At 38.1% G+C, this 25,594-nt stretch overlaps 1 protein-coding gene across 4 annotated transcripts; it reads right to left on the minus strand.

The window, feature by feature from the left end:
* Positions 1-1,339: 1,339 nt before the first annotated feature.
* PSEN1 (presenilin 1) lies at positions 1,340-24,759 on the minus strand. Of its 4 annotated transcripts, none has more exons than XM_068684050.1 (11): positions 24,608-24,759; positions 22,089-22,232; positions 17,149-17,402; positions 15,940-16,081; positions 14,269-14,336; positions 12,260-12,480; positions 9,957-10,055; positions 8,674-8,760; positions 7,643-7,810; positions 5,770-5,888; positions 1,340-5,446 (listed from the first exon to the last, which is right to left on the minus strand). In XM_068684050.1, the coding sequence occupies exons 2-11, from the start codon at positions 22,170-22,172 to the stop codon at positions 5,291-5,293; spliced, it is 1,398 nt and encodes a 465-aa protein (XP_068540151.1). In that variant the 5' UTR covers positions 22,173-22,232; positions 24,608-24,759; the 3' UTR covers positions 1,340-5,290. The 4 variants fall into 4 exon arrangements, with proteins under 4 accessions (XP_068540151.1, XP_068540155.1, XP_068540153.1 ...); XM_068684054.1 differs by lacking the exon at positions 24,608-24,759 and adding an exon at positions 20,263-20,301; XM_068684052.1 differs by lacking the exon at positions 24,608-24,759 and adding an exon at positions 20,263-20,387 and having other exon boundaries at positions 22,089-22,228.
* Between the last annotated feature and the right edge of the window lie 835 nt (positions 24,760-25,594).

Here is a 25,594-nt window from a genome sequence, read left to right on the forward strand (position 1 = left end):
ACCACACTGTAAAAGGCAGCGATATTACTCGAGCAACATTTGTCCTTTCAAGTCCATACTAACTACTCCCAAACAACTTCTTGCCCTTCATGTTTTTGGAAATGCTTTACAAAATCATTTTCTCCATCACCTTCCCAAGGACTGAGGAGAGGCTGACTGGCCTGTAGCTCGTCAAATTTTCCTTCCTGCCCTTGTTGAAGATAGAATTGGTATTTGCTGTCTTCCAGTGTTCAGGAACCTCTTCCAGCTGCCAAGACAATTCAAAGACTATAGAGAGTGGCCTTGCAGTGACATCAACCAGCTCCCTCAGCATTCATGCATGCAGCCTGCCAGGTCTCAAATTGCACATCCAGTAACTGTTCCTCCTCCTCCACCGATCAGAAGTTTACCTTCTTCCAGACTTTCCCTGTAGTCTCAGTGGTATGGGATTCCTTAAGGCCAGTCTTACCAAAAAAAAGACTGGGGCAAAGGCATTGACGTGGCCAAAAGAAATTAATTTGTCATTAATTCCCGACCCATTCATCATGGGGCCCACCTCTTTTCCATTTCAGTCTTTCTTTTGCTGTTACTTACATAGCTGTAGAATCCTTCCTTGTTGCCTGTCACATTTCTTGCCAGATTTAACTCTGGATGAGCCTTGGCTTTCTTAACCCTACTGCTGCAAGACCAGACAGCAACTCTGTGCTCCTCCTGGGTCATCTGCCCCTGCTTCCACTTCTCGTACACTACCTATGTTTCAGTTCAATTAGGAGCTCCTTGCTCATCCCCACAGGCCTCCTGTACTTGATTTTCTGCTTGTCAAGATGGACCTTGAGGTCTTCCACGCTGATCTTCTACACAGAGACAAGGCAATCCTCCAGAGAAATACCTTCAACAGTGGTCAGTCAGCTATGACAAGTCTAACTTTGTAGTGAATATTTCTCCAAAATAAAACAAAAAATTCTTTTAAGGTAAAGAACTTTTTCCTATAGCATTGGTATGAAATCAGCACCGAAATAACAATACAGTTCACGAAGTGCTTTCTGTCTGAAAAACCTATGCATTTTCCTAGGTAACACTAAGCTTCACCGTGCAAGGTAGTGTTGACAGCTTTTTCATGCCTTAATTATAACTTACGGTTGCTTTTGCAACAAGTTTTGACCAACTCTTTTAACTTGAAAATTAGCATTTAGGAGGAAGTACTTCTATAGAAACCAGTTTTAAGAAGATATTCCACTGGGAGATAAAGAAGCTACCTAACTGTATTAAGACAGAAATCTTACTTCTTAAATAGCTACAGTTTGGGCCTCTAATAGCATTAAATGAAGGCTTTAAAATAATATAGTAAAATCAAGGTAAGTCAAGATCCATGCAATTTTTATTTTAATAATTAGACAAATACAGGAAATTTTGCAATAATCTATCAAAAATGTATCTTATCAAGAACCGGAAAGGTGTTTAAAAAACATTCACATTCAATTCAGATTATGTACAAACCAGTGTTTGTAAAAATGAAAACTGCAAATGCTTTGAGTGTAAAAGAATTCCATTCTAGTTCATGTTTCAGCGCTCCCAATGACTACGTTACCACTGAGATGCAATCACAGTGCAGACATGTTCCACAGTCTTTTATACTCATTTCCAATAGCATCACTGCCAAAAGTAATACTTTTTTTTTTTAATAAAGCATTTTGAGAAGTTTCTTCATACAGTACCGTCCACCTAAAATATACTCCAGCAAATTTAATTCTTCACTGCAGTAATGGCAGAACAGCTGTCATCTAAAGGTCCAGAGTGCATACAATATATGTAAGTACAGGTACGTATCTATATAACCAAGAAGCACCAGTCTCCTATGCCTGAAAAAGCCAGAGTCTGCTTTGTACCTTGAGGAGATCAGCCATTTTTAGTGGAGCACAGCCCTTGAATATTTGGTTCAAAGTAAAAACTATCTGCCTAGTCAGAACTATTCTGAATGTGATGCAATATACAAGTGCGCACCTTCAAGACTCACCTCACATCGATCACACTTGAATTTGAGTGCCATCTTAATAGCCATACATAGACATGGCAGTGTCATACACCTTTGCTACCAGGAACAGTTTCTGGGGATCTCTTGTTTCTCTTTTGCTGTATTAAATCCTCAACACTAAAAAAGGAGAAATGAAAAGTGGTTGTTTTTTTTTGGTCAAATCTGTAACTCAGTACTATGTTTTTTTATTTGCAGAAACGTAGCTAAAGGAGACTAATCATTAATTTAAGCTGAAAGGGGAGAGAAAGGTATCAAGATACCCAGTGACTACTGAAAGAAGTCACACAACAGTTATCAGTTAGTCTACCTGGGGCACAAAAGAGATGAATCTAGCTACTGGGGCTACACAGTAGTTCACTGAGAGCTACAGCTTAATGTGCTGTCATCAATGTATTAATTTAATAATAGCAAACTACTCTCTCAAAAAATGCAGACTACATATATCAGAACTCTTTCATTTAAACCAAGCTAACCAAGTTGAAATGGTTCACAACCTCAAATTAGATTGGTGTTTTAAGACAAAGGAGAGAGAAGTTACACAACCTTCACACTTATGTGGAAACAATCCAAATGCAAACAATCACTTTCCTTAACTGCACCTTATGGACCCAAGTACTTGAGATGATCTTTAGTTGCAAGGTCTCATTTGGAATACAAGGTACCAGGACTCAGTGTAAGAGGACGAAAATGTCAACCGTTTTTTGATGTTGCTGGTTTTAAAGGCGTACATAAGACTTGCTAATAAGCAGTGTAACATACATTGGCCTTGGCTTGAAAAGCAGATTTCCCTTTTTAATTTGAAATTCAAATACATAAACTTGAACAACAGTTTCTGTAAAAACACATTTTCTAATCTCCAGCACTGTAATGTCACGCTAGCTCAGAAATTAAAATTTCAGGATAGGAGAAACAGTTCTAGGGAGAGGAAGACTAATTTAGCATTTGAAGAGTCCAAGCTCTTCCTTGGGTTGTGCATCTAACTCCCATTCAAGTATGTGGGAAGGCCTTTGCATACTTCTATGGATTCTAAATCAACTCTTACTGGAGTCAATACTCCAATGGTACATATTTAAGCCATAAAAACAAACAATGAAGACAACTTCTGCATTTCAACAACTCTTAACTGAGACTTGTCTCAGATATGCAAACAGGTGCTAGTGGCGTTGACTCTTAGCAAACCTATTCTACACAATAAAATTAGTTAGGATCCCCAATAAAACATACAAGGGAAATTTTCTTAGATAAAATGCTCGGGAAAAGAACAACTTACAATAGTATAAAAAACCTCAGAGTCTCAGTAAGTGGAAAAAAAAGCCTGCTTTAAGTCAGGCTTCATTTCAGCAAAACATGGAATAGTGATTTAAGCTCGAAAACACAAGCAAGTTTGCTTTGAAAAGTCAGTGTAAGGAATTTTGATATGGTTACTTTATTAATGCTATCCATGATGAATAAGCACACAAATGAGATGAACAGAAGTACTTTAGAGGAGACGACAATATATTTTATGCAAACAAAAGTGCTAACATTACAGTTAGCAACTCATACTGAAAGAGACAGATGTTTTTGCCAAGGACAATCAAAGAAAGCAAACCTTTCTTGGTTTTAAAACAGATTTATACATCACAGTCTTTCTTCCCTTACATGGGCAATGGTTGGTGAGCATCTGTGGTGTCTCAGTCCTTTGAATCTATAGGCACAGAAAAAAGGGCAAAAAGAGTTTGTGTTGGGATTTTGACAGTTGTCCTACTCAGCAAGGACTCCAGTATCAAGATGCAAGTAAAACGGAATGCCCATCAAGAGTATCCACTCAGTGCGCTTCCCTCAGAAAAGACTTGTACAGAGTTAACAGCCTACAGCAAAAACAATGTAATCTCATACAGATCTCATTTCCAAGCAATTACGCATAAATAAGTTCTTTCAAATGAAGAACAAAATAGAGTTTAGCAGTTTGAAGGTTAGAATCAATTCTTTATCTTGTTAGAAAGAAGTTCAAGATCTTGTTTCTTCTTTTTGGTGATTCTGAGTTGTCTTTCATTTCTCCAGTCTTCTGTTCCTCACAAGAGAGGTAATTAAATTGAAGAGGGCCACAGATCTTTTTCCTTTGTAACGTTAAGTAATATCTCACCTAACTTCAGTAGCTACACCAAAAAAAAAGTCCCTGCCTAACCTGGGTCTTAGATGGTTGAAAGACCAACACTTCAGGTCAGAACTGAAAAGCAAATTTTTGAAGAGAAAAATTTCAGTGAAACATTACAAGTGCTACTAATAGTACTTCGGCCTCTAGATCTGGCAGGCTAAAATCCATCTGGGACTGTTGTGAATGTCTACTTATTTCATGAAAACTTCAACAAAATGAATATATGGTAATAATGCAGTCTATGCTGTTAGTGGCTGTTCTCAAATGTAGGGTTTGAAGTGGTGTTATAACAAATCCATTTGCAAGAGCACAAACAGTAAGTCCTAAAACTGCCTTTAGTGTAGTTTACCAACCTTTTAGAATCTTGGGTCCAAATTGGGACTTCATGATCCCTTATGCCATGTAATTCAGTCCAAGTCTAAGTAGCTACATAAACTGGAGTAGATGCACAGAAGGTGCACTCCATGCTTGAGAATACCAAGTATTGAAAGTCAGAAGAGGCTCTAGTTCCAGTGTGGAAAAAAAAAGCTTTTAAACTGACTAAACCAAGCACACTCAGGCACAGAGGCTATGAAGTGGTGGAGCACTCTGTAAGAGTGACAGTACTTTCTCCCTTTGTTGAATTGCTACAAAGTCCTTTTTCCTTACACAAAGCAGAGTCGTATTCAGCTGTCACAAGAATGTTGAAGAAGTTTGAATTGGGTTCTCTCTCTTCAAATGGCTTACAGGGACAAGTTCCATTTGATTTGTCAGCTTCCTCCGTCACCATGAAGGAAATCCTGAGCACCCTTAATGCTTCGAAATAATCAACCTGTGCTAAGAGATCACATTGCTGGTGGAAGCATTAGCAATTTCACACAGGTGGTCCTTACCAGAGATATGTATATCAGATTACCTCTGATATAACAGCACACAATTTAGACCAGCCATCAGGAAGAAACCACTTTCAAACAGGAAAAGTCATATGGTGCCCAGTGCAGCAGTTGTCTCAGAAAAAAAAAAATGGAGGAAGCTGTAATGATTCAGGCTTGGAATCTTGAGTATTAAGCTTCAGTTTCACTTGAGAACTGAGGGAAATAATATTTCCTCCTCCCAGATTTGCTACAAATACAAATATCCGTAGAATGTGAGCATCAAGTGTGCTAGATATAAAACTGATGGAATGCTAGCTGGTCCATAAAAGGCTGCACCAAGTTATCTGTAGCAAAGTAAAAAACTAGCCCAAAAGTTATGGAGATTGGAAGAGCTGGTAAGGCCTTCTTAAAGATGGCAAGAAGCAGAAGTGTAAGGCACAAACCCTGAGGGGAAAAAAAAAGATAGGGAGAAATTATGGAACTCTGACACACAAAAGATTATAATATAAAAGCACTAATCCCACAGAAATACAAGGAATTTTAATGCCTTCCTAAACTAAAAGGTGTGATGGATGCACAGCCAACTTGAATCACAGCTGAAACTCTCATCAGTTTTTAGTCAAGCCAGCAAATTAACAAATTCCAAATTAAAAAAATAAACAAACAAACAAACAACAACAACAACAAAAACACAGCAGTTGTGATTATAACTCTGTCCCTGATGAACTTAAAAAATGATCACTATCATCTTGTCACATTATACTTACAATTAATATGGCTACAAAACACGCTAAAGTTGTATTCCAGTCCCCACTTGCTGTTGCTGAGGCTTTGCCAACCAGGACACTGTAGAAAATGAAGTCTCCTAAACCAAGTTTTACTCCTCCTGCAGAAGTGAATATATGGCAGAGCTAAGCATCACACAGTCTAATATTGTCAAGTATCAGTAACTGTCAGAGAATAAGACAGATTTACGTTAAGTACCAAAACTTACTAATAAAAATAATAATAATAATTTCAAAAATAATACCACTCCTGAATCAAGTAATAAAGAAAAACTCTTATGAAACAAGGTGGCTGAGGAACATTAAACCACTTAATTTATCCTGTAATAAGATTTCTGTATTCCTAGTCTACTGTAAATACAGATGCAGTATATACAAACTCAGAACTTTTAATTACATTTTGTAGGGTTCTCTTTCCCACTTCTGATTGTTGTGTCATAGTCCTACAGCAAAACATGGAAATATAATTCTTTCAAGTTGGTCATCACAGGGGGAAAACAAATGAGTCACTTGCAGATTATGTTTTGTTTGTCAGTTAGAAATCTATATCCAGCAAAATGCTCCACCTCCTTACCAATTCTCCTACAGAAGTCTTACTAAGGTAGTTCCAAAAAGCACTTGTGTAAAATTACAGAGTAAATTAGAGCCAAAAAGGACACATTTAGTCTAAGATATGAGTCTTACTAAAACTCATGAGCTAATGTGTTATTTCTTAAATAGTAATTGCCACCATAGCAACAACTGTGAAAGCACAATATTCAATTATTTCTGTAAACAAAAGAATGATGATTTCCTGAACACCACTTCAGTTTCTGAGCATTTAGTCCAAGATACTAAGCTAGAGAGGGCAAACATTAGGTCACCAGATGTTTTCATTTAGCCTATCATTTGCTTTGTCACCTGATTACAGTCCAGCCCCAAACTCACACTTTAGAGTTCTGCAAGGAACTCAGCATCAAAGCAGAGGGTTATGCCTGGTTGATCATTTAATAAACAAACAAATGCAACCCTACTCTTTTTCAGCAGGCCTCCAATATCCATTTTGTGACAGTGCATTCACTAAAAGCTGTTAAGAATTACAATACTGTTTAATTGCTGAAACAAATTTGGAATTTTTGAGGTAAATTCAAAAATTGAAGTTTTCTTAAAGTAGATGCCTATATTTTTAAACAAAGAAACACCTAGGAATCAGAGGAAGCAAGTGCACCTGCTAAATAAATATGGCAGCATCACATAAGGAGAACAGTTCATTAGACAGGCAGATCGTAATTTATTTAGAGCTCTTAAAATCTAATGCCAGCTTAAACTCGAATTGGAAATCTTAAGTCTGTTAAAACCAGTATCTGAGTATTGATGTCATGTGTGCTCCAAAGATACTGAACTTCATCAAGGTGCTAGAGAAAAATACTCAGGCCTGTAGCATTCTAAATTCATTTCAGTCCCCAAACAGGTCTTTAAACGCTGCTTTGTCCAGAGTGGATTATAGTCATTTACTCTTGAAGCAAAAAAACATTAATGACTGCATTTACACAGCCCCATATCCAAAAGGGCTGATACATGGCAGAACATTGCATGAAAAGAGACAGAAGCTAATACAACTGACTGCATAATGGTCTGAAAACAGTTTGGCAGTTAAAGTTTTGAATCTACGTATCAAATGGGAGATCAATTTGGCCAGTATTACTCTTGCAACAAAACCAAAACCTATTTCTGCAAAGCATGTCAGTATTGATCAAGAGCAAGAGTACTCTTCAGCTGCTCTTAGCTCACAGCATAGCATATCTGTGCAGTCAGAATGACCAAGATTAACTAGCTTCAGACTGATTGAGTCTTTCAGAGATTACTCCATACTCACGTTCTTCAGGGTCTTCACTGGTTTGCGAGTTACTGGGTAAAGCCTGAACAGCAGCTCGTGATTCAGGTGTTGATTCAATGGGCCCTATTCTATTGTCTCTTTGTTGCTGCCATTCTTGACTAAAGCCACCATCATCTGGTTCAGCATCTCCATTCTGAGTCTGGTTTGCTGGAATAATAAAGGCATTTAAAATGTTTAAAATCTACTTTTAAAAAAAATACATCTTATAACAAATGACACTATCTCCACATATAACATCATTGAAGAGTGATAGAAAAGAGATATTCTGTGCTATTTAGCAACATCTAATATTGGCGCACACCATTACAAGAGATTCTCACCATTTTAATACTTTTTTAAACACTTGGGAGTCAACATGCACTCTGCAGTCACTGCAACTACATGTTGCATGCAAGTCCTAGTATTCAAGAGTACCTTGATGAAACAGGATGGTGTGGTGACCTAATTTAAAGATTTAACTGCCATCTATTATTGGCTTGTCTAGTCAGAAAGTTACTGACAGTTTGATTTTACAGTAAAACATAGAACTTTATTGAACGTTACATATTATACATACACTCCCTCCAAGCATAGTAAATTCAGAAACTCTGCTCTTCCCAGATATATACATAAACAAGCAAAACCATGTTTTTAAACACTAACTCCATAGCTAAGAGGGCTAGACACATTTCCATGTGATACCAATATAAGTGTGAGTTGATACTATATTACATTAACCCAATTTGACAACCAATTGAGCTCAGTCAATAGTTGTCTACCAAGAGTCATTTCACCACCAATATCCTGTATTCCAGAATGATGAATGCAGGAACACTAATTGCACAGTAAATGATGTGCAAAAAAAAAAAAAAATTATTTTCAGTCATCTTTCCTAATAAGGTTTATACTCTTTCACTCTCCTACAGAAGCCAGTAATCTTAAAAAGCTAAAAAAAAATATGTCTCCATAAACATGTATTCCAATAAAATGATAATTATGAAAAAAAAAAAACTTGTCAAAGAAAAACTTACCTTGTTTATCATAGGTGGAGTTTTTAGAAGCTTTCCTTTGGGCTTCTGGATCTTCCTCAGCCATGTTCACTAGCCATACCATTGTTGCTGTTAAAAACAAACAGCATAGCTAATGTTATCTTCAGATGCATGCAATTCTGAGCTAGTGTTGGCATCAATCCATTATTTTTCTGTTCTTTCTGTACAGCTATCTTTCGCATGAGGCAATTTTACTCTCATTAAATCACAGTAATATCTGGAACACAGCCAGTACCAGCTACAACATGCACATACAGAATTTGATGAACACAAGTTTTATTTTTATTGGATGTTGGAAAAAATGGCAGCAGCTGCATGTAGCTTTAGAGAAATTACTTCTACATATGAAGCCCACTCTGAAAGTCTGAATCAATGATTTCTTTACTTTTTTCCATTAAGCAATTCTTTCATCTACAAGTGAAAAGGTCTATTAAGACCGGTGCAAAGGTAACTTCAAATGAGAGGCAGCATCTGCATCAAAGTTATTTTTTCTGTGTCCCCCACCACCACCACCAAGAATTCTCCAGTCTTGAGATAATTCAATGTTGTCACACTTAAATGGTATATTTTAATTCAATTTGTGGTTTCTCAGCATTAGCCTTTCCTCCCTCAAAAAAGATAGTCAAGGAACTACGTACGAGTAGTATCAGTAAAACACAGCAAGAGTGAAATCTGGAACACAGCCAGCACCAGCTACAACGTTCATATACAGAATTTGATGAACACAAGTTTTATTCTTGTGGATAGTGGAATTATCTACTGATTGATACACAGGTCATAACAGCAACATGCGTTCAGGAAGTTATTTTTTTGCAACTGAAAGAAGAAACAACATATGAAAAGAGGACAAGCCCTGCAAAAATAGCTCTGCAAATGAATCTCTTTGTGGCAATTTCTCCCTTTTCTTTCAGTAACACACAGGATATTTAAGGACATTTAAGCATAAAAAGCTGATAAGTATTTTCTGAAAAAGTATTCCTTTTGAAATGCTTGATTCACAGCCTAATGACATTTGCTTTGGTGTATTAACATTTTTTTTTCTGTTCCTATTTTGTAAGAACAAAACATGCTGGTTTTTATCTTGAAAATCTTAGCCAGAAGATGTTTCACATTTTTGAGTCAACAGCAAAAGGAAAACTGAGACCCAAACGAACAGACTGGGAATTCCAGCTGGCAAGCAACATGTTAAAACAGAGAAAAATGAGAAAATAACTTCAGCTGAGTGGGTGATTGTAAGTTTAAAGTATTTAATAGAATATACTCACAGGAGTAAATAAGTGCTGGAAAGAGAGTTTCATTTCTCTCCTGAGCTGTTTCAACTAGCATGCGAAGAGGACCTTTAGGACATAAGACAGCAACCAAATCTGGAAGGAAAAGTAAACAGGTCTTACATCACTGTAGACATACTTTGAAGAAGTTTTTTTTTTTTTTTTTTTTTTAATATATAACACTTGCAGAGACCAGTAATAAGGTAAAATGTTACCATGAACAGAGACTTCTGAGAGAGACACTAACCAGTCACAGGTCAGCATCCTATAGAAAGTTAAATTTTTCCCTCAATCTTACTTTTAGACCAAGTGTCTAAGCATAAATATGTCACTGCAGACCACTGTTACTCTTCAAAACCCTTCTTCATCTCTTTTCACCTCTTTCTCCCTTCCTAGCTGCATGGCAATATTTTACCAACACTTGAATGTCCTCCTAGTCTTAGGTCTTGCACACCTATAATACCTGGCCTCCAGGTAGACAAAGACTACCGTATAAAACTTAAGGTGATAAATTAATTTATTTGATCCTGTCCACGTCCTCTAGGTATGCTGACCTTTCCTTAAATAGTTGGTCTTTCTCCTAAGTAGTAAGAAGTTCAGTGGCAAACTGAAATCTAGAAGACACACTACAGGCATTTAGTTTGATATTCCATTACATGCAAGCCCTCATGGGCTTGAATCACCTCAATAAGCCTCAGCATTTTCTTCCAAGACAGAACACACCTTTGCAGACCACGAAGCACTGAACTAACTGTCTTCAGGCCAAATGAAAAAACACCACCTTATCATGGAACTTTAGTACTCCGTCACCCTCCAAGAAGTTTACAGATAAAATTAATTGAGGTAAAGATTAAGTATTTTAGTTTCTAAGAATATATAACTTGACAATATTGGTTTCAGTAATCATGAAGAACTCCCAAAAATATCACTGCTGTGATACTCATTCTTTGATTTTCAAAGGCTTTCTCTGCAAAAAGTTTACCAGCTTTGAGAAAGCATACAACAAACAGCCATTTGCGCAATTTCATCACTTCAATCAGATGCGTACTAATCAGAGGAGGAAATTTAAGGAGTCTTACAGCAATAGTATGAAACCAAGAGCTTACTAATATTTGTAGTTGTAGAACCGATTTCACGTATTATTGTAATATACAAATAATAAAGTATGAAGTTCCTCACTTAAGATGTTATGCAACTGCAAATGTTGCTGTGTCACTACGTCAACTTGCAAGTTGAAAGAAAACTAATTCACAAAAAACAGTATTCAGTTTACACACTGGAAATAACCAAGTTTACTTTCTATTGCCAAAGATTTTTCTTAACCCAAGTTTAATGCTAAAACAAATTGTAAGACAATAGGTAAGTGGAGCTTACGTAACTTCTATGGATTAGAAACAACTGCCAGTTTATTCACACTCAAAAGAAAAATGTGAGTGTGAGAGTGAAAAGGAAAAAAACTGGCATATGAAGCTTTGCAGAAAAAAAGCTGTGTTTGCATAGATGAGAGATGTTGAAAGTACATTTAGTATAACAAAAACCAAAACCAGCAGCTTTTTTCGAGCATCCAGTGCCCTCTAGAGCTCTATGAAAAAACTACATCTAGATAATTCTATTTCTGTCACTATTCTGAAAAAAAAAAAATGCAATAATTCAGATTAATTTTATTTTTATTTTAAGAACAAGGAAACAGATCTCTAAATTATAACCTTCTATATGGAAAACGACTGAGCATTCTGAAAACGAATGAAAATTGCCTTGAATTGCTACTCATTATTAGACATGGATCACGGTGAGGGCGTTAAGTCTTCAAATCTGAGTAATTTGTAGGCTGGGCAGATTTATACCTATACAGGACTGCACCCAAACAATGAAGTCCTAAGTTCTGAACATACACTGTATGTAGGTTTCCAGGGATTCTTGAGGAAAATGGGAAGTACAAAGTCTCTCCACATTCATAGAAGAGATCAAGCTGGTAACATAGGCCTCTTATCTCCTCCTTTCTTGAATTACTTAAATTCTAACCTTTCTTCCTCCTCAAAGAATCCTGGAAGTCCAGAAAAGGCAAAAGAAGATGGCATCACACAGCCACATGAAGTCCTTAGCTGCAGGTCACTTATTTTAGTTTAGGTAATTATGCTATTTTTGAATCTGTAATCACCTTATCCACTACTTTGTATGACCTCCCCCCCACATACACTTCTTTTTTTAAGATCTAGTCAGACCAGTGGAAAACGAGTTATCAGGAAATAGAAGAAATTCCCAACATAATTTCTGTTTCTACGACTTGCCCCAGACCTTACCATACACTGAAATGACAGCCAGGATAAGCCACGCAGTCCATTCAGGAAGATACTTAATGAACACCAACGCCATGAGAGCGCTTATCATAATGAGATATGCCTGCTGGAGCCGGAGTGGGCCCTTCCAATGAATGCAAATCATTCCCACAACACCGAAGTTCCAGATCATGAGTGCCACCGTAATGTAGTCCATGGCAACGTTATACGTCTTAAAAACCTCACTGAAGAAAAAAAAAAAAAAAAAAAAAAGAGAAGACTATGGACTGCATTTGCTTAAAACAAGGGAAACAAGTCATAGATGCAACCTTCAGATTTTTTTTATTATTTTTTTACATCTTACTGCTCAATGTAGTGACCCAAATGTAAAGTTTATCTCCGATTAGTATTTAATTAAAAAATACTGTTCACAAAGAAGACAGTTTTACCGATGTTTACTTCATACCAACTATTTCATCCTTGTGCAAATTTTTATTTGTATTCTATTACCTTGTCAATTTAATCAGAAATTGACAGGAGAGGACACTACTGCACAAACAGTCATTTTGATCATGCTCATGATTTGTAAGTCAGAATAAAAATTTATGAGGTTATAAAGAATCTTTAAATCCATACAAACTGATCTTTCCTTACTTTCCTGTATCCCATGGAATGGAAGCACTTCGCTAATTCCCAAGTATAATATACGTCATTATTCTATTCTTTGCCACAAACAATGAAGCAAACCCCTTGCTTTTAAGATAAGCCATGCCACTCTGTCACACTGATATTATAAACCAGTTAAGACCTTCAGTAAGTAATAAACCAAAACAGAGAAATATGTTGTCACCAAGACACAGGTGATTTTCACTGACCCAAGGGAGAAGTGGCTGCAATGGCTATTTGCAAATTCTGCTACTACCACTTCATCAAGTCACCAAGAACCTTGCATAATTTGCATGATACTTTCCTCCTGGAAATTTTTCTTACCTAGCCATTAGCTAGCCTTTGAGATGTACAGTGTTAGCGTGATGGCCCTTATTGCCATCAACTATAATTGGTCTACAAACTCCCCCCTCACTGGTCCTCTGCAAAAGGAAACCAGAAGCACTGTGAGGCGGCAGAGACAGGTGAAGGAAAGCAGAGGGCCAGGAAACCCCTCAGTCCCTCTGCTCACACATACACGCTGAAGAGTGCCAGCGCCAACCCAAACCCAAAGGAAGTGAGTCTAGCAACTTGCCTCCACCCAGTCTACACTGCCTTTGAGCAGCATACATTGCCTAGTTACAGAAGTTACAGGAAAGTCATTATTAACGTTAGAAGAAAACACTAACCAAAAAAGGCACCACAGGCCACTTCTGGCAAAAATTAGTGACAGAAAGAACCCCATTTTCTATCCCTGGAGACCAAGTTAAAAAAGATTCCTCAAAGAGAAGTGTATCTGATATCACATGGTGCAAAAATACACATCCTACAATAATTTCACTGCATAACTCAAGTTACAAGCCCTGGTCAGGTTGCTTGTTTTAGAGAACTCTGAGTATTATGTACAATTTTTCTTTAAGTCTGGTTAATGACATGCTTCGGAATTTTAAAAGAACACTGAAACATGTAGTGGAGGTATATTCTGGTGACAGAGCAGATTCTTTTTAGTTGATTCTTTTCTACCACTCCCATACAGACAGCCTTTGCAAAGAAAGTCTAGCTCCAAAGCCATGATGTAAACAGCTGTTCTTCAGTCATATGGTTATGAAAAATTACATCAGAAGTTGTGCTAACAGTATCAGAAGTTGTGCTAACAGTATACAGTGCCCTGGGAAAGATGTCTTATTTGCCATGGGCAGTACACTATCAGATGCACTACTAACCCATAAATCTCTCTATTAAGCTATATAAAACTAAGAATTCGACCTCACTAGCAATAGCTTACTCAGTATCATTCTTGTTAAGATTCAAGGGCTAGTTATAAAATAAACACGCAAGCAAATAACATCATACATGAAAAATAACATATTAATGCTTAGTTCTCTTACCCCAGGTAGATAAACGAAAAAAAGAAAAGCAGCAAAAGAGAAGAAATGATAAGCCAACCATGGATCACCTGGAAAAATAAATATCAACACAGACTTTATTTAAGGTTTGATATTTTGAAGTTAATGTCTACTTAAAAGTGCTTTCAATGCTACTTTCCTTTCTGATTAGAGTGAGAAAATGATACTCAGATCCCTCTCTCTTTGGTTGCTGCTAAGTTCATATTTAGCCTATACACAGCCTATATACTTACGGATTTTAAGTGCTTTGTGGTCCTTCAACAGAGATTATATAGAATGCAAACTACTTTTATTTTTAGGGCACTTTGAAAACAACGGCATTGTAATATAGCAGAAATATAAAGCATTAACACAGATGGAAAACATGGTTCATTTCTGTGCTAATAAAACCACTGCTGTCATTTCAAATAGTTTTCAGAACACAGTTACAGCATTAAATATTAAAACATAGAAGATCTTCAGTGTTTATCTGCTAGAATTATAAATTCATTGATATTAGGATTCCTATATCCTCTACCAATAATCTTTACACATAATCCCTTTAATTTGATATGACAAAATTGTACAGGTAACTAGATTTTACAGCATTCTGGTATAAAAACATACCCTTTAAACAATTTTTAAAATAAAAACGTAATAGTTTCTTTTAATTAACATAAAACTACAAGAAATTTCTGTTGTTTAATCATTCTAATTTTTAAGTACAATAATTATTTTTGTAAAAAGAATTCCCCATGCTTTGCAAGGTCAAGAGGAAAGCTGTAAGTGTGAGAAACTTATAAATATAAATTAAATATAAACAGATTTGATGCTTTCAGCACCTGAGAACTGAGTGGCAGCCAAGGAAGCTAGCTGAAGCACATCAATTATCTGACTTTGTTAGAATGACATAGTCGATTTCTTTGTTAGAAAACATAGTTGATTCAGAGTTACCACCACACTGTGATTAGAATGGTGCTCTATACCTTAAAAAGCACTATTCCAAGCCATATACAGATACATGCAGAAATCACTGCCCAAGTCATTCCACAGAAACTTTGTAAAGGGGAATTTTTGTTATGCCAAGCTTTGTCAAATTGGTCATTAAGACCAAAAGACAACCATGAATTTTCATGAACAGCTCCCAGGCAGGTGACATTGCAATTATTTATTCTAAGCCTGGACTTGCCCAGATTACATCACTGTATGATTGAAGTCTTTCACAAAAGAGCCTTTGAGCCTCTGTGTTTGCCGTAAGGATATCACCTAGCATGTACAGCCATGCACATATCAGTCTTGGGAGACTTCTATACTTGCAGGTAGGGCAGGGGAGAGCAGAGCCCTTGAAGAGCCCCTGAAGTCTTGAACAGCTTTCCAGGTGTAGGACCAGGCCTGTGCTTTGTAGTTCTTGACCACACGAAGATTTCAGTCCATAGTACATTTCACAGGAATAAGAAGCAATGCCACCCTAATTCTAGCTGATAAAACAGCCAGCAGTGTTAGCATGGGGTTACTGTCTCCCTATTATGTGAAGCCACAAATTTGAAACACTTAAAATACCCAATCCTGTAACTTCTGCTCGCTCATCCTTGATAACCCTTCATTTTGTTCCATCCTTGATAATCAGTACTAATAAATAAAACTAGCACAATTACTCAAGTCAATTACACTCACCTTATAGCACCTGTATTTGTAAAGCACAACCAGGAGTATGGTCATGACAATGATGACACTGATCATGATAGCAGCATTGAGAATTGAATTCAGGGCCCGTTGTCCAATCGTCTCTGTCTCTTCTGTGAAGGGAGTGTAGATGCTACAACAACAAAAAGTCAACTGAAATGCCTCTGCAGAGTCCACAAATGTTTGTGATATGCAAGGCCAACATGAAATGAAATTGCAATAATCTATCAATTCAGAGTGACAGCTATTTTCTACTTAGCCAAAACCTGAAAGGCAGCACAGTATTGTATCAGACAAACTTTAATAAAAAAAACATTATTCTTCCTTAGAAGACCTGCATTTCCTATATTCTTAGATTACAACTAATTTCCACTTTGTAAAACAAACAACTAAGAAATCTAGGTTGTTTGATGAATTTGCTCACGTGCTATGACTCATTAGACTATTACTGCAGCTAGACCTTTATAAGCACACCATCTAGTGGATTTACAATGAAGTGTCCCCCAGTGATTCCAACAAAAACACTGCATGAGCTCAACTCTTTCTTACATCAATAAAACAAGGTGGGGAGGAAAAAAACACTTCATTACGTGACAGGACAAAAAGAAAATACTTACCATAAATAAAATCCCAAGAAAAAATATTTTTGATCAACAACTTTGTTTCATCAAAACACAAAGTTCCTTTTCATTACCATTTTATGACATTCTTACGTTACACAAACATTTCAAAGCCAAACACACTTTGAATCATTTTGTCTAAATGTTTTTATGGGGCTACATTTAGACTGATTTGCTTCAGGTTCTGACAGGCTCAGTGTTCTTTCTGTCTCCTTTCTCCTGAAACAGCTTTCACTGAAATTGTTATTTTTTGGCAATATTAGTATCAATATTTTGATTGAGTTTATTTTGCAAATACCAGAGAGCACAAAGTGTTAAAAAGAGGATCAGGATTTGAATCAAGTAGTTACAAGTAAGATGTCATCCAGACTGGTTGACAGATATAAAACAAATGTGAATAGTACCATGATAGAGAGTTTGGTTTCTGGAAGGAATAAAATAAAGCTATCTCTAGGTTGGTGAAGAGGAAAAGGGAGATGAGGAAGTTCACTGTTTCAATTAAAATCCTGAAGAAATTGAGATTAAAGAAAATGATCTAAGTGGGTCCATTAAAAAGACAGGGGAAAAAATTGATACATACAGCTGTCCATCCTTGCGTGTGTAAAAGCTGACAGACTTGATGGTTGCAACAACGACCACCATACAAAGTGTGACAGGTACAAACAACATAATCACATGTTTTGCCCCATATTTCAGTGTCAGCTCCTCATCTTCTTCTTCATCTTCCACCACCTGCTGAATGTTGTTCTGTGGCTGCCCATTGGTTTCAGACCCAGGATTGTCATTTCTTCTGCGCTCACTGTTATCATGACGCCGTCTTTCACTGTTATCATTCTGCAATATATAAAACACTTCCATCAGAAACTATCCATAATCATATTAATGTGTATTAAGATGGTCTTGAGGGGGGCACGTGTACGGTAATATTTACTGTCAAAAACATTTTTCACATTGAGGACATAAACAGGAATCATTAAGTGTTTCACATAGTTACCAAAAGAATAAAAGCACAGGGTTATATTACAAGCATTTATACTAAAACAGCAGCAGGCTGTTAGATGCAACCAACATTGCTATGCCATCTTTTCTACAAACAGAAGAAAAAGCTAAGTAAAAAAAGACAACTTACTCTCTTTGTCCAAACTACAGTTGATACAAGGGTGCATGACAGTAGATTACTCATAGCTTAACAACAATTAACTGTCTACTTCCAGAAATAATGCCAGAGACATTTATTAGACTAATTCCATGAAAATCCAAAGAAAATTTCTATTTTCCTTACCATGTTACTCCCGCTACAGTACACTAACTAGAATATATAATAAAATTGAGTTTCACGAAGCATTGTTTACACATTTTTAGCAAGAATGACACAGAAACAGTGATCAAACTCAGATAATTCTTGCTCATTACACTGAGATTTGATCTCAAAGTTTTACTGTGATGAGTTAAGTGTGCAGATTCCTTTTCTCCTCTCCCAAGGATGCTAGAGCCACGTCCTTTTGCTGACATTGAAGAAATTCCATCACCCCTGTCAAAAAATATAAGAGAGCCTCCTGGCCTTCCTGATACTGCTGAGTGAAACATCAAGGCTATAATACAAACACAAGGACAGAGGTAGATTTTCCGTATCTCCCTCAAAAGAATTATGACTAACCACAAGCAAAAATGATCTATGAACTCAGCTTTTACAAAATTTTGAGCTGAAATACTGTCTGTGAGTGAATGATCAAGCCTACATTCTGTAACGGGGGCATTTAACATTTTATGTTGTGTGCACATACAGAGAACACAACAGCAGAGTAAGCTACGTTTCACCTATTCTAGACCACATAGTAACAGAATTCTTTTATGTTTCTCAGTCACTCTAAACAAGCCATAAAATGCAGAAGCTTATACAGATTAGTCTTTTTTTCCCCACTCTATTATCATGTTTAAGTCGATGCTGTACTGTTCCCTTCACTCCACCCAAGGGGGTCAACATAAATGAGACGTAATATAAAGACTTCTGATTCCTTGCAAAATAAACCTTACAACTTCAGAATTACTTCATTTACAAACAGTTCAGTTTGAGTAAGCGCACTCAAGCAGCTTACTACTGAAAAGTACAATAAACTGAGGGGAGATATCTTCAAATATCATTTAGTAAAATTGCGTTAGACATTGGAAAAGACATTAAAAATAACCAAATGTATTTCTACTTGAGAACTGTTACACAGGTAATTTTTCCTCCTTAAACATGCTATGTTAAAGTCCCATTACCTGTTCTTAACAGCATTTCCAAACATAACTGCTAGCCTGTGTCCAATTAACTCAACTGAAGTTTTTTTGATAAATTCATAGTCATTTTGGAGATTCTTTTTATAGAATTGTCTCAGCCCCACCCTCAGAAAAGATAAGACGTTAAACACACAGTCAGGAACTCATAGTTTCAAAAGCACTTAAGTGATTAAGGAGTACAAGTCCCTGGACTTCGAACTGCAAACACTGACACTGCTAAAATCCTGGTTGATGCTTTACAGCTTCCCTAACTCATGAAAAAGCTACTTTCACAGAACTTTACACACTAGCAATACATACCAAACGCTTTACGTATTTACTTCTTTCTTTGTGGTATCCTCAGGATCAGGCTCAGTAGGGTTTCAAGAACTGCCCTCTAAGAAAATTTGCTTTTTTTTTTTTTTTTTTTTTTTTTTACTTTTCAAAGAGGAAACTGAGTATAAGGGGAAGGAAAAAAAATCTAAAATTGTCTTAAGCAAATAAGAATAGCAAGCAACCAGATTTTTAGTATTCAATATTAGCCTTAAATGGAATTTAATATGATAAATTTAATGCATGACCTTAGAAAGATTTCAGATTCGAGATTATTTCTTACTAAATCTAAGATTCATTATAAACTACTTGGTATATTTCGTATAAAATCTTCACATACAATTACTGAAAGACAGATAGAAACAGGAATATTGCAGAATGCAGTGTTCTGAAACTTTAATCGTTCTGTAAAGGCTGTGTGCATCTTTGTGAACCTCTTTCTGTACAGATTATAGCTCAAATTTAACATTTTTTCACTTTCTTAGTGAAAGCGCTCCATTTCTCTCAGCTTACAAGACAACAATAAGCTTATCTATCTAAATAAACTGCCTAAGATGACCATAAGTAATATTACACAAGATGAGAGTCTTAGAACAGTTCACAAGTAAAGCAGACCTAGTACGTAGGTTTCTGCATACTTGTGGAATGTTTTGCTCTTTCTCTGCTGTAAAAGCAGTTCTGCATGAGGGAGCACTTACCCCTCTCACGCACAGAAATACAAAAACTAAAATCTAAATCTACAATTTTGCAGTGAAAATATAAAAACAGGAAAGGAGAAGCCTGATTAGCTAAGCACATCACTACAGACAAACTGCAAAAATTTAACACAAAGAAAACCTGAAGAAATTAGAACAATGCGTGCCGCTCTGTTTCCTGCACCAGTTAGGAACAAAGACACAATCACAAAATGTCTTTACACAATTAAAGCACAGTGCAAGAAAATCAGAACAGCATCAAGAAATACTGTAAGATGTTATAAGAATTAATCTCTCACTCAAAAATAGAAAAAGGTTGTACCATCAGTCTAGTGAACTGAAGTGTAGCTAAATGTGACATGCATGTGCCCCTCTGCTTAAAAGAACAAAGTACACTCATATCCTACCTGATCAGTATTAAAGAGAGCAGAGGCCATGGACTCTTGCTGAAGTGGAAGCAAAGGAACAGACTCTTCACTTTCCTCAGACATAGTTAAAAGTGAAAATTCTGAAGCTAAAAAGTCAGTAACACCTGTTGTAACACCGTAAGCAAACGTAAGTTATGAACTACGCGCTTTCAGGTGAATAAGCAACATCAAAAGCAACTGATAGGTTTCTTTCCTATCAGGAAAATAGTTAATAGCAAACCCAGAGCAAAGCCCCTGAATCAACAGATAAAAAACCCAGCGTATTTGATAAAATATTTTTACCTAGTGAATGCAAATTGATGTATTATTTAGCAGACCCTGACAGTGGGCATAGGCTTCTTCATCAGTTCTCACATACACCATTTATGTTTAAAGGCTGTTATACAGTGACAGGGCACTGAAGACTGGGCTGAACTCTTGGTATGTAACCAGAAGAGACTGCAAACCATACCAGTGATTAGTGATTTCTCATGCTGAGTGCTAGCTGACAGAAGCTAGGTATTACCTAAGCAGGAAAGAACCTTCATACCTCTGTACAAAAACAGCGGACATATGTAGGGCAGAAGAATCATTACACCTAAGTATTGAAGCTAGACCTAGAATTACACTTGAAAGAAAAAGCAATAGTACAATCTGTCAGTGAGAAGTAAATAAAACAGTCTGCCCCCCATTGCTGGGAAGTAGCTCCGGTAAGCTTTCTTCAAGGACAGTGAGCCCGGAGCTAATCATAGAGCTCTGCCTTTTTAATCCGGCAGAAACGTTCAATAAAGGTTAAGCTCCCACCTGTCCAAGATGAAAAGAAACTTTTTTCATTCCCTCTGATGTAAAAGCATAAAGCATGGAAACTCTCCTGGTGCAGTTTTTTATTTTTAGCAACAGTTTCTATAATCAGTAAGGTCTTAAATCAGTCTTACTTCTAAATTCCAAAGATAATTTTCAAATGTTCTGTATTTTTGCTTTTTACAGGATGTTGACCTGAGATAAATAAAAGAATTTTTCAAAATTCCATTTAACCTGTTGGATTGCATAGTGAAATTAGAACAGGGATCAAAATATTGTCTTGAATCTGTCATAAACACACCTACTAGTGGCTCAATCTCCCAGGAGCATTTCTATGTCATAAGGAAACCTGACACTCAACAGTTATTGCAGAACAAGGAACTGGGCATGACAAATCCAAGAGCCTGGGCACCACACCCAAGTAGACCAACTAAACTTGGTTTTATCAAAACACAAGCGCTACAATAAGCATAGTATTAGCAATTATTACACAAATAGCACTTTCTAAGGAATGATATAGAGCTTTAGGGTTTGTTTTTTTCCCCCACACACCCCAAACCTCAAGAACTCTGAGAACACCCTGACAATTACTCAAAATTAGGACAAGACAGTTCTGCTCCTTCTGCACAGGAGTAGCATTCCGGTAACAACAATGACAAAACCCAAGCTCTACCTAGACTAAAATTAACTCCAAGACTGAACCCCCTGAATCAAGCAGACCATGGCCGGAGTTCAATAAATCACCTGGAAATCAAAGTCTGTTACAGGAATATCCCACCTCATTTTTAAATTTTTTTCTAGAGGGCCTAGTCATTCCAGCATCCTTTTAAACTGGGAGAAGTCTACCTGAGTTTAGGATGTTAAATAATTTACAGAGTATTTCTTTCAGCACTGCTTATCACAACAGTCAGATGGAGAAAATTACTCCCAAACAGATCTCTATAGTTCTGAACTGTATTTTCATCCACACTGATTATTCATCCCAATTTAACTGCTATCAGGTAATAAAATTGTTTATTACATACGGTGTTGCTGAGGTGGTTATCAGGGAAGTTTTCTGTCAGCTGCCCATGCTGAAACTGGGGTAAATGTGCAGACAGTTCTGTCATTGAGGCTGTCCTCTGGAAATCACTTGTTTCAATACAAAATGGATCCTTCCTCTTGAGATGCTGAAAGGAAAAAGATGTGTGAATAGTCTTTTTTCTTTTATGAGCAAATTTGCCATCCCCTCCCTACCTCAATTCTTAGAGTTCCCACAGACCAAAGATAACCATCTTCTCTCTTCATAATGTTAAGAAACTGTATCACGTGTTTACTGAGAGGTCATAACAGGGATTTTCCAGCACAAAAATAAGAGTGTCTGGGTGTTATCAAAATAGTTCATCAACCACGGAAGTCAGTCAGCAACAAACCAAAGATTCAAACAGTTCTCCATTCTATCTTGTGCAATAAATGAGAAGTACTGTGTACTTGCTCAGAGCATACCTTGTGTGCTTTATCTCAGAGTCCGATTGCTCCAAGTCGTTCATTTCTGGATGAACAAGTGCAATCTTCAAGCAAGGATGATCAAGTTACACTTGATCATTTAAAATCTGGGCATGACACCTGCTTACCTCTGTAATACCCAGAAAGGGACCTAGAGCTACACAAAACAGTATTTCATCTGAGCCTGAAGAACTAGTATGCGTTCTCCTAGCAGTAGGTTTTATGTATGAGCTAAATGTACCTAAAATTCCTTATGCTTTAATAGTTTCAAGTGTCCTTACACAAAAAAGTTGCGTACTAATATTTTCCTAAGCAAACGTGAATAAACCAGAACTAAGCAGCTGCTCTGTAACAAAGGAGAATAAATAATTATAGCAGAAAAAGGAAGAAGAGTGATGTAAGCGCACGTTTCAAAAAAAAAAAAAAAGTAGTTTAAAGAAACAATGAGTAGGCCTGCATAAATCACTGGCTTGGTTGCACAAAACACAGCAAACTGAAATAACAGCCACTGCTGCTAAGAGGGAAGTGCCAGTCCCCACTTCCACGCCAAGATGCTCCTGCTCCTACCTTGTGCCAACTCCAGCACTCATCAGTCCTCTTTGCAGTATGTTTAACTCAATAAAATGGAAGAAAGCAAACCCAGGAAAAGAACACAATCTTCTTGTGCTGCTGTAGTGCGTTCAACCAGTTAATGGAAGGATCTAAAAAATCATATTAATGGAGGACATGCAGACACTGCACAAGGCAAGGCCTCTCACTTTTGGCAGCAGAAAGCCACAAGACAGCATCTTACTTCAAATGGGAGTTAAGCTCAGTTTCATACATACAAAGATGCAGAAGCTGCTTCTTCACTGACAAGTAAGTAAATCTCTTACAAGATTAGCTTGCAGTGCTTACTGACTTCTGCAGGGATGCAGCTTACGCTGAAGGGCCATTAGGAGGCAACACCAATTTAACAGGTCTAGTGGGAGCATCCTACCCGTCTGGAAAGGCAACATAGCATTCGCTAGGAGAATGGCTCTCTTCTATGCTTCTAATTAAAAACAGAGTGTCTAGTTTAAAATCTAATGAAATGTAAGGCTAGAAGAAAATAAAAAGGTATTACGTTGCTCTTATTTTAAAGTTTTTGCTCTGATTCTTTAGTTGGACTACAGAAAATATATGGTGCTGCTTTAAGGCTGCCATCAGTGAAAACCCTCAGTGACAGGGCAGCTACAGAGCAAAAAGTTCAAATATTTTTTATCCAAATGTGGATTAGCAAAACGAGACCTCCACATAGCATCATATCAAAATCCTAAATAAACTGGGGGGAAAAAAATCGAAAAAGCAAACAACAAGAAGAAATGCCACCACAGGATCCTGCTTAAAGGCCGGTAAAGAAAACCACCACAAAGCCATCCAACGAAACCAGGCACTGAGGGGCTGAGAGAAAGTGAAGGGCACCTGAGGTAACTGACAGGAGAGGGGCACCACAGCTTCAGTAGCCGTGTCTTAGAGGTGACAAAAATTATAGTGCGCTAAAACGATCCCTTTTTAAAACTCAAGAACTCAGAAATTGTATTCAGGACATCTTCAAAGACTTTTTTTTTTTTTTTTAAAGGAATGAACGCCCCCAAGTTTGAAATTTACCTACGAACGAACAAACCCTACAAGCAAGCCGCGCGTGGGCAGGAGCAGATCGAGTTTTTAACCACCTTTACCTCAGAAGCGACTCTCAAAAACATCTAATTTTCCAACGAAGCCGTGATTTAAAACCAGCCTGCCTGAAGAAGTTCCCTCCCGCTTCCCCTCCCCTTCCCAGCGCTGCGGCTTCCCCGTGCTCGTCGCCCCCGGCCGCCCCCGTCCCCTCACGCCGGGGCCGGGGCAGCACCGCCGCCAACCGCCCGGGGGCCGCCGCCCCCCTCCTCGCCTCCCGGCACGCAACAGGCGGCCGTGAGGGGCCTCCCGGGCCGGCCCCGGCTCCACGGCCCCGCCGTGCGCGACCCCCCGGCAGCCGCCCCGCTCCCCTCGCGTCCCTGCTCCGGGCCCGGGCCCGGCCCCGGCCCCAGCCCCGCCGCACCTGGAGGGCGCCGCTCTCCCGCGGGCCCCGCCACCGGCTCCTCGCCGCCCCTCAGCCCGGCCCCGCTCGCTTCCGGCCCAGGCGCCGCCTTTCGCCGCCACCTCACGTCCGCCGCCCCGGGGCCGCAGCGCCGCGGCCCGCCCGCAGCGGGTGAGCCGACGCCTGAGGGGTGGCCTCGCGCCGCGACCGGGCGCTGAGGGGAGCGCGGGCCGAGCCCGCCGCGGGGGCTCCTTTACCTCTGTGAGGAGGCGACAGCTCATGAAACAGGGGGTTCAAGGGTGCCCCCCCCCCCCCCCCCCAGCACCCCGTCAAGGCATGAACTAGTGATTCTGGTTCAATGTGCTCCCACAATAAAAAGATGATGAAAAAAAAAATTGTATTTCGTACCTCAAAATACGAACGCTAGTTTGTTTCAGCTACATGGAACCTTTTTGCAAAGGTGCCAGTAATACTGTGACTCATGGAAGAAATAGACACTTCAACCTTGCAACTTACCTTGCTGTCCCTGGTACTTGACAAGAAATCGACGCTTCCTTTTTAGCTGCACATAACCTCACTGAGCAACTAACACATATAGGAAACGCTATGATCGTTGCAATCACTCCAACTGTGAAAGCATAACGTCCATCGAGAGACCCTGGTGAATTGTGCATGTTTAAAACAGCTCTATTTCTTATTATTCAATCACATTCTGGGACGATCTATGGGAAAGTGAGGTGGCATGTTGGAATTGTGCAATAGAACTTCTAACTTCAAGAAAAATACCATGGGCATTCAAGACTCTGTTTGTTATTAATATCATTTAGACCTAAGATAAAATGCTTATTACCAATACCTTACATTGGTTATGCTACAGGACTATGTACTAATTTGTAAGTTTGCAGGTATGACATCCTATGCTCCTGCATAGGAAAACGTATAGAATATTGGAAAGTGTGACCCTAGTATAAGGCAAGAGCTTCTAGTTTTAAGTGTATCCACCTACAA

Source organism: Anas acuta, chromosome 5, assembly GCF_963932015.1.
Source record: "Anas acuta chromosome 5, bAnaAcu1.1, whole genome shotgun sequence".
Classification (NCBI taxonomy): Eukaryota; Metazoa; Chordata; class Aves; order Anseriformes; family Anatidae; genus Anas; species Anas acuta.

Excerpts from the sequence above, each read along its gene's own strand:
- PSEN1 (XM_068684054.1), bottom strand. The coding sequence starts at position 22,172 with ATGACAGAACTGTCTGCACATTTACCCCAGTTTCAGCATGGGCAGCTG. Across the intron at positions 16,082-17,148 it reads ACACGCAAGGATGGACAGCT|CATCTACACTCCCTTCACAG; the intron begins GTATGTATCAAT and ends TTGTTGTTGTAG. Across the intron at positions 7,811-8,673 it reads CTCCACCTATGATAAACAAG|CAAACCAGACTCAGAATGGA; the intron begins GTAAGTTTTTCT and ends TTATTATTCCAG.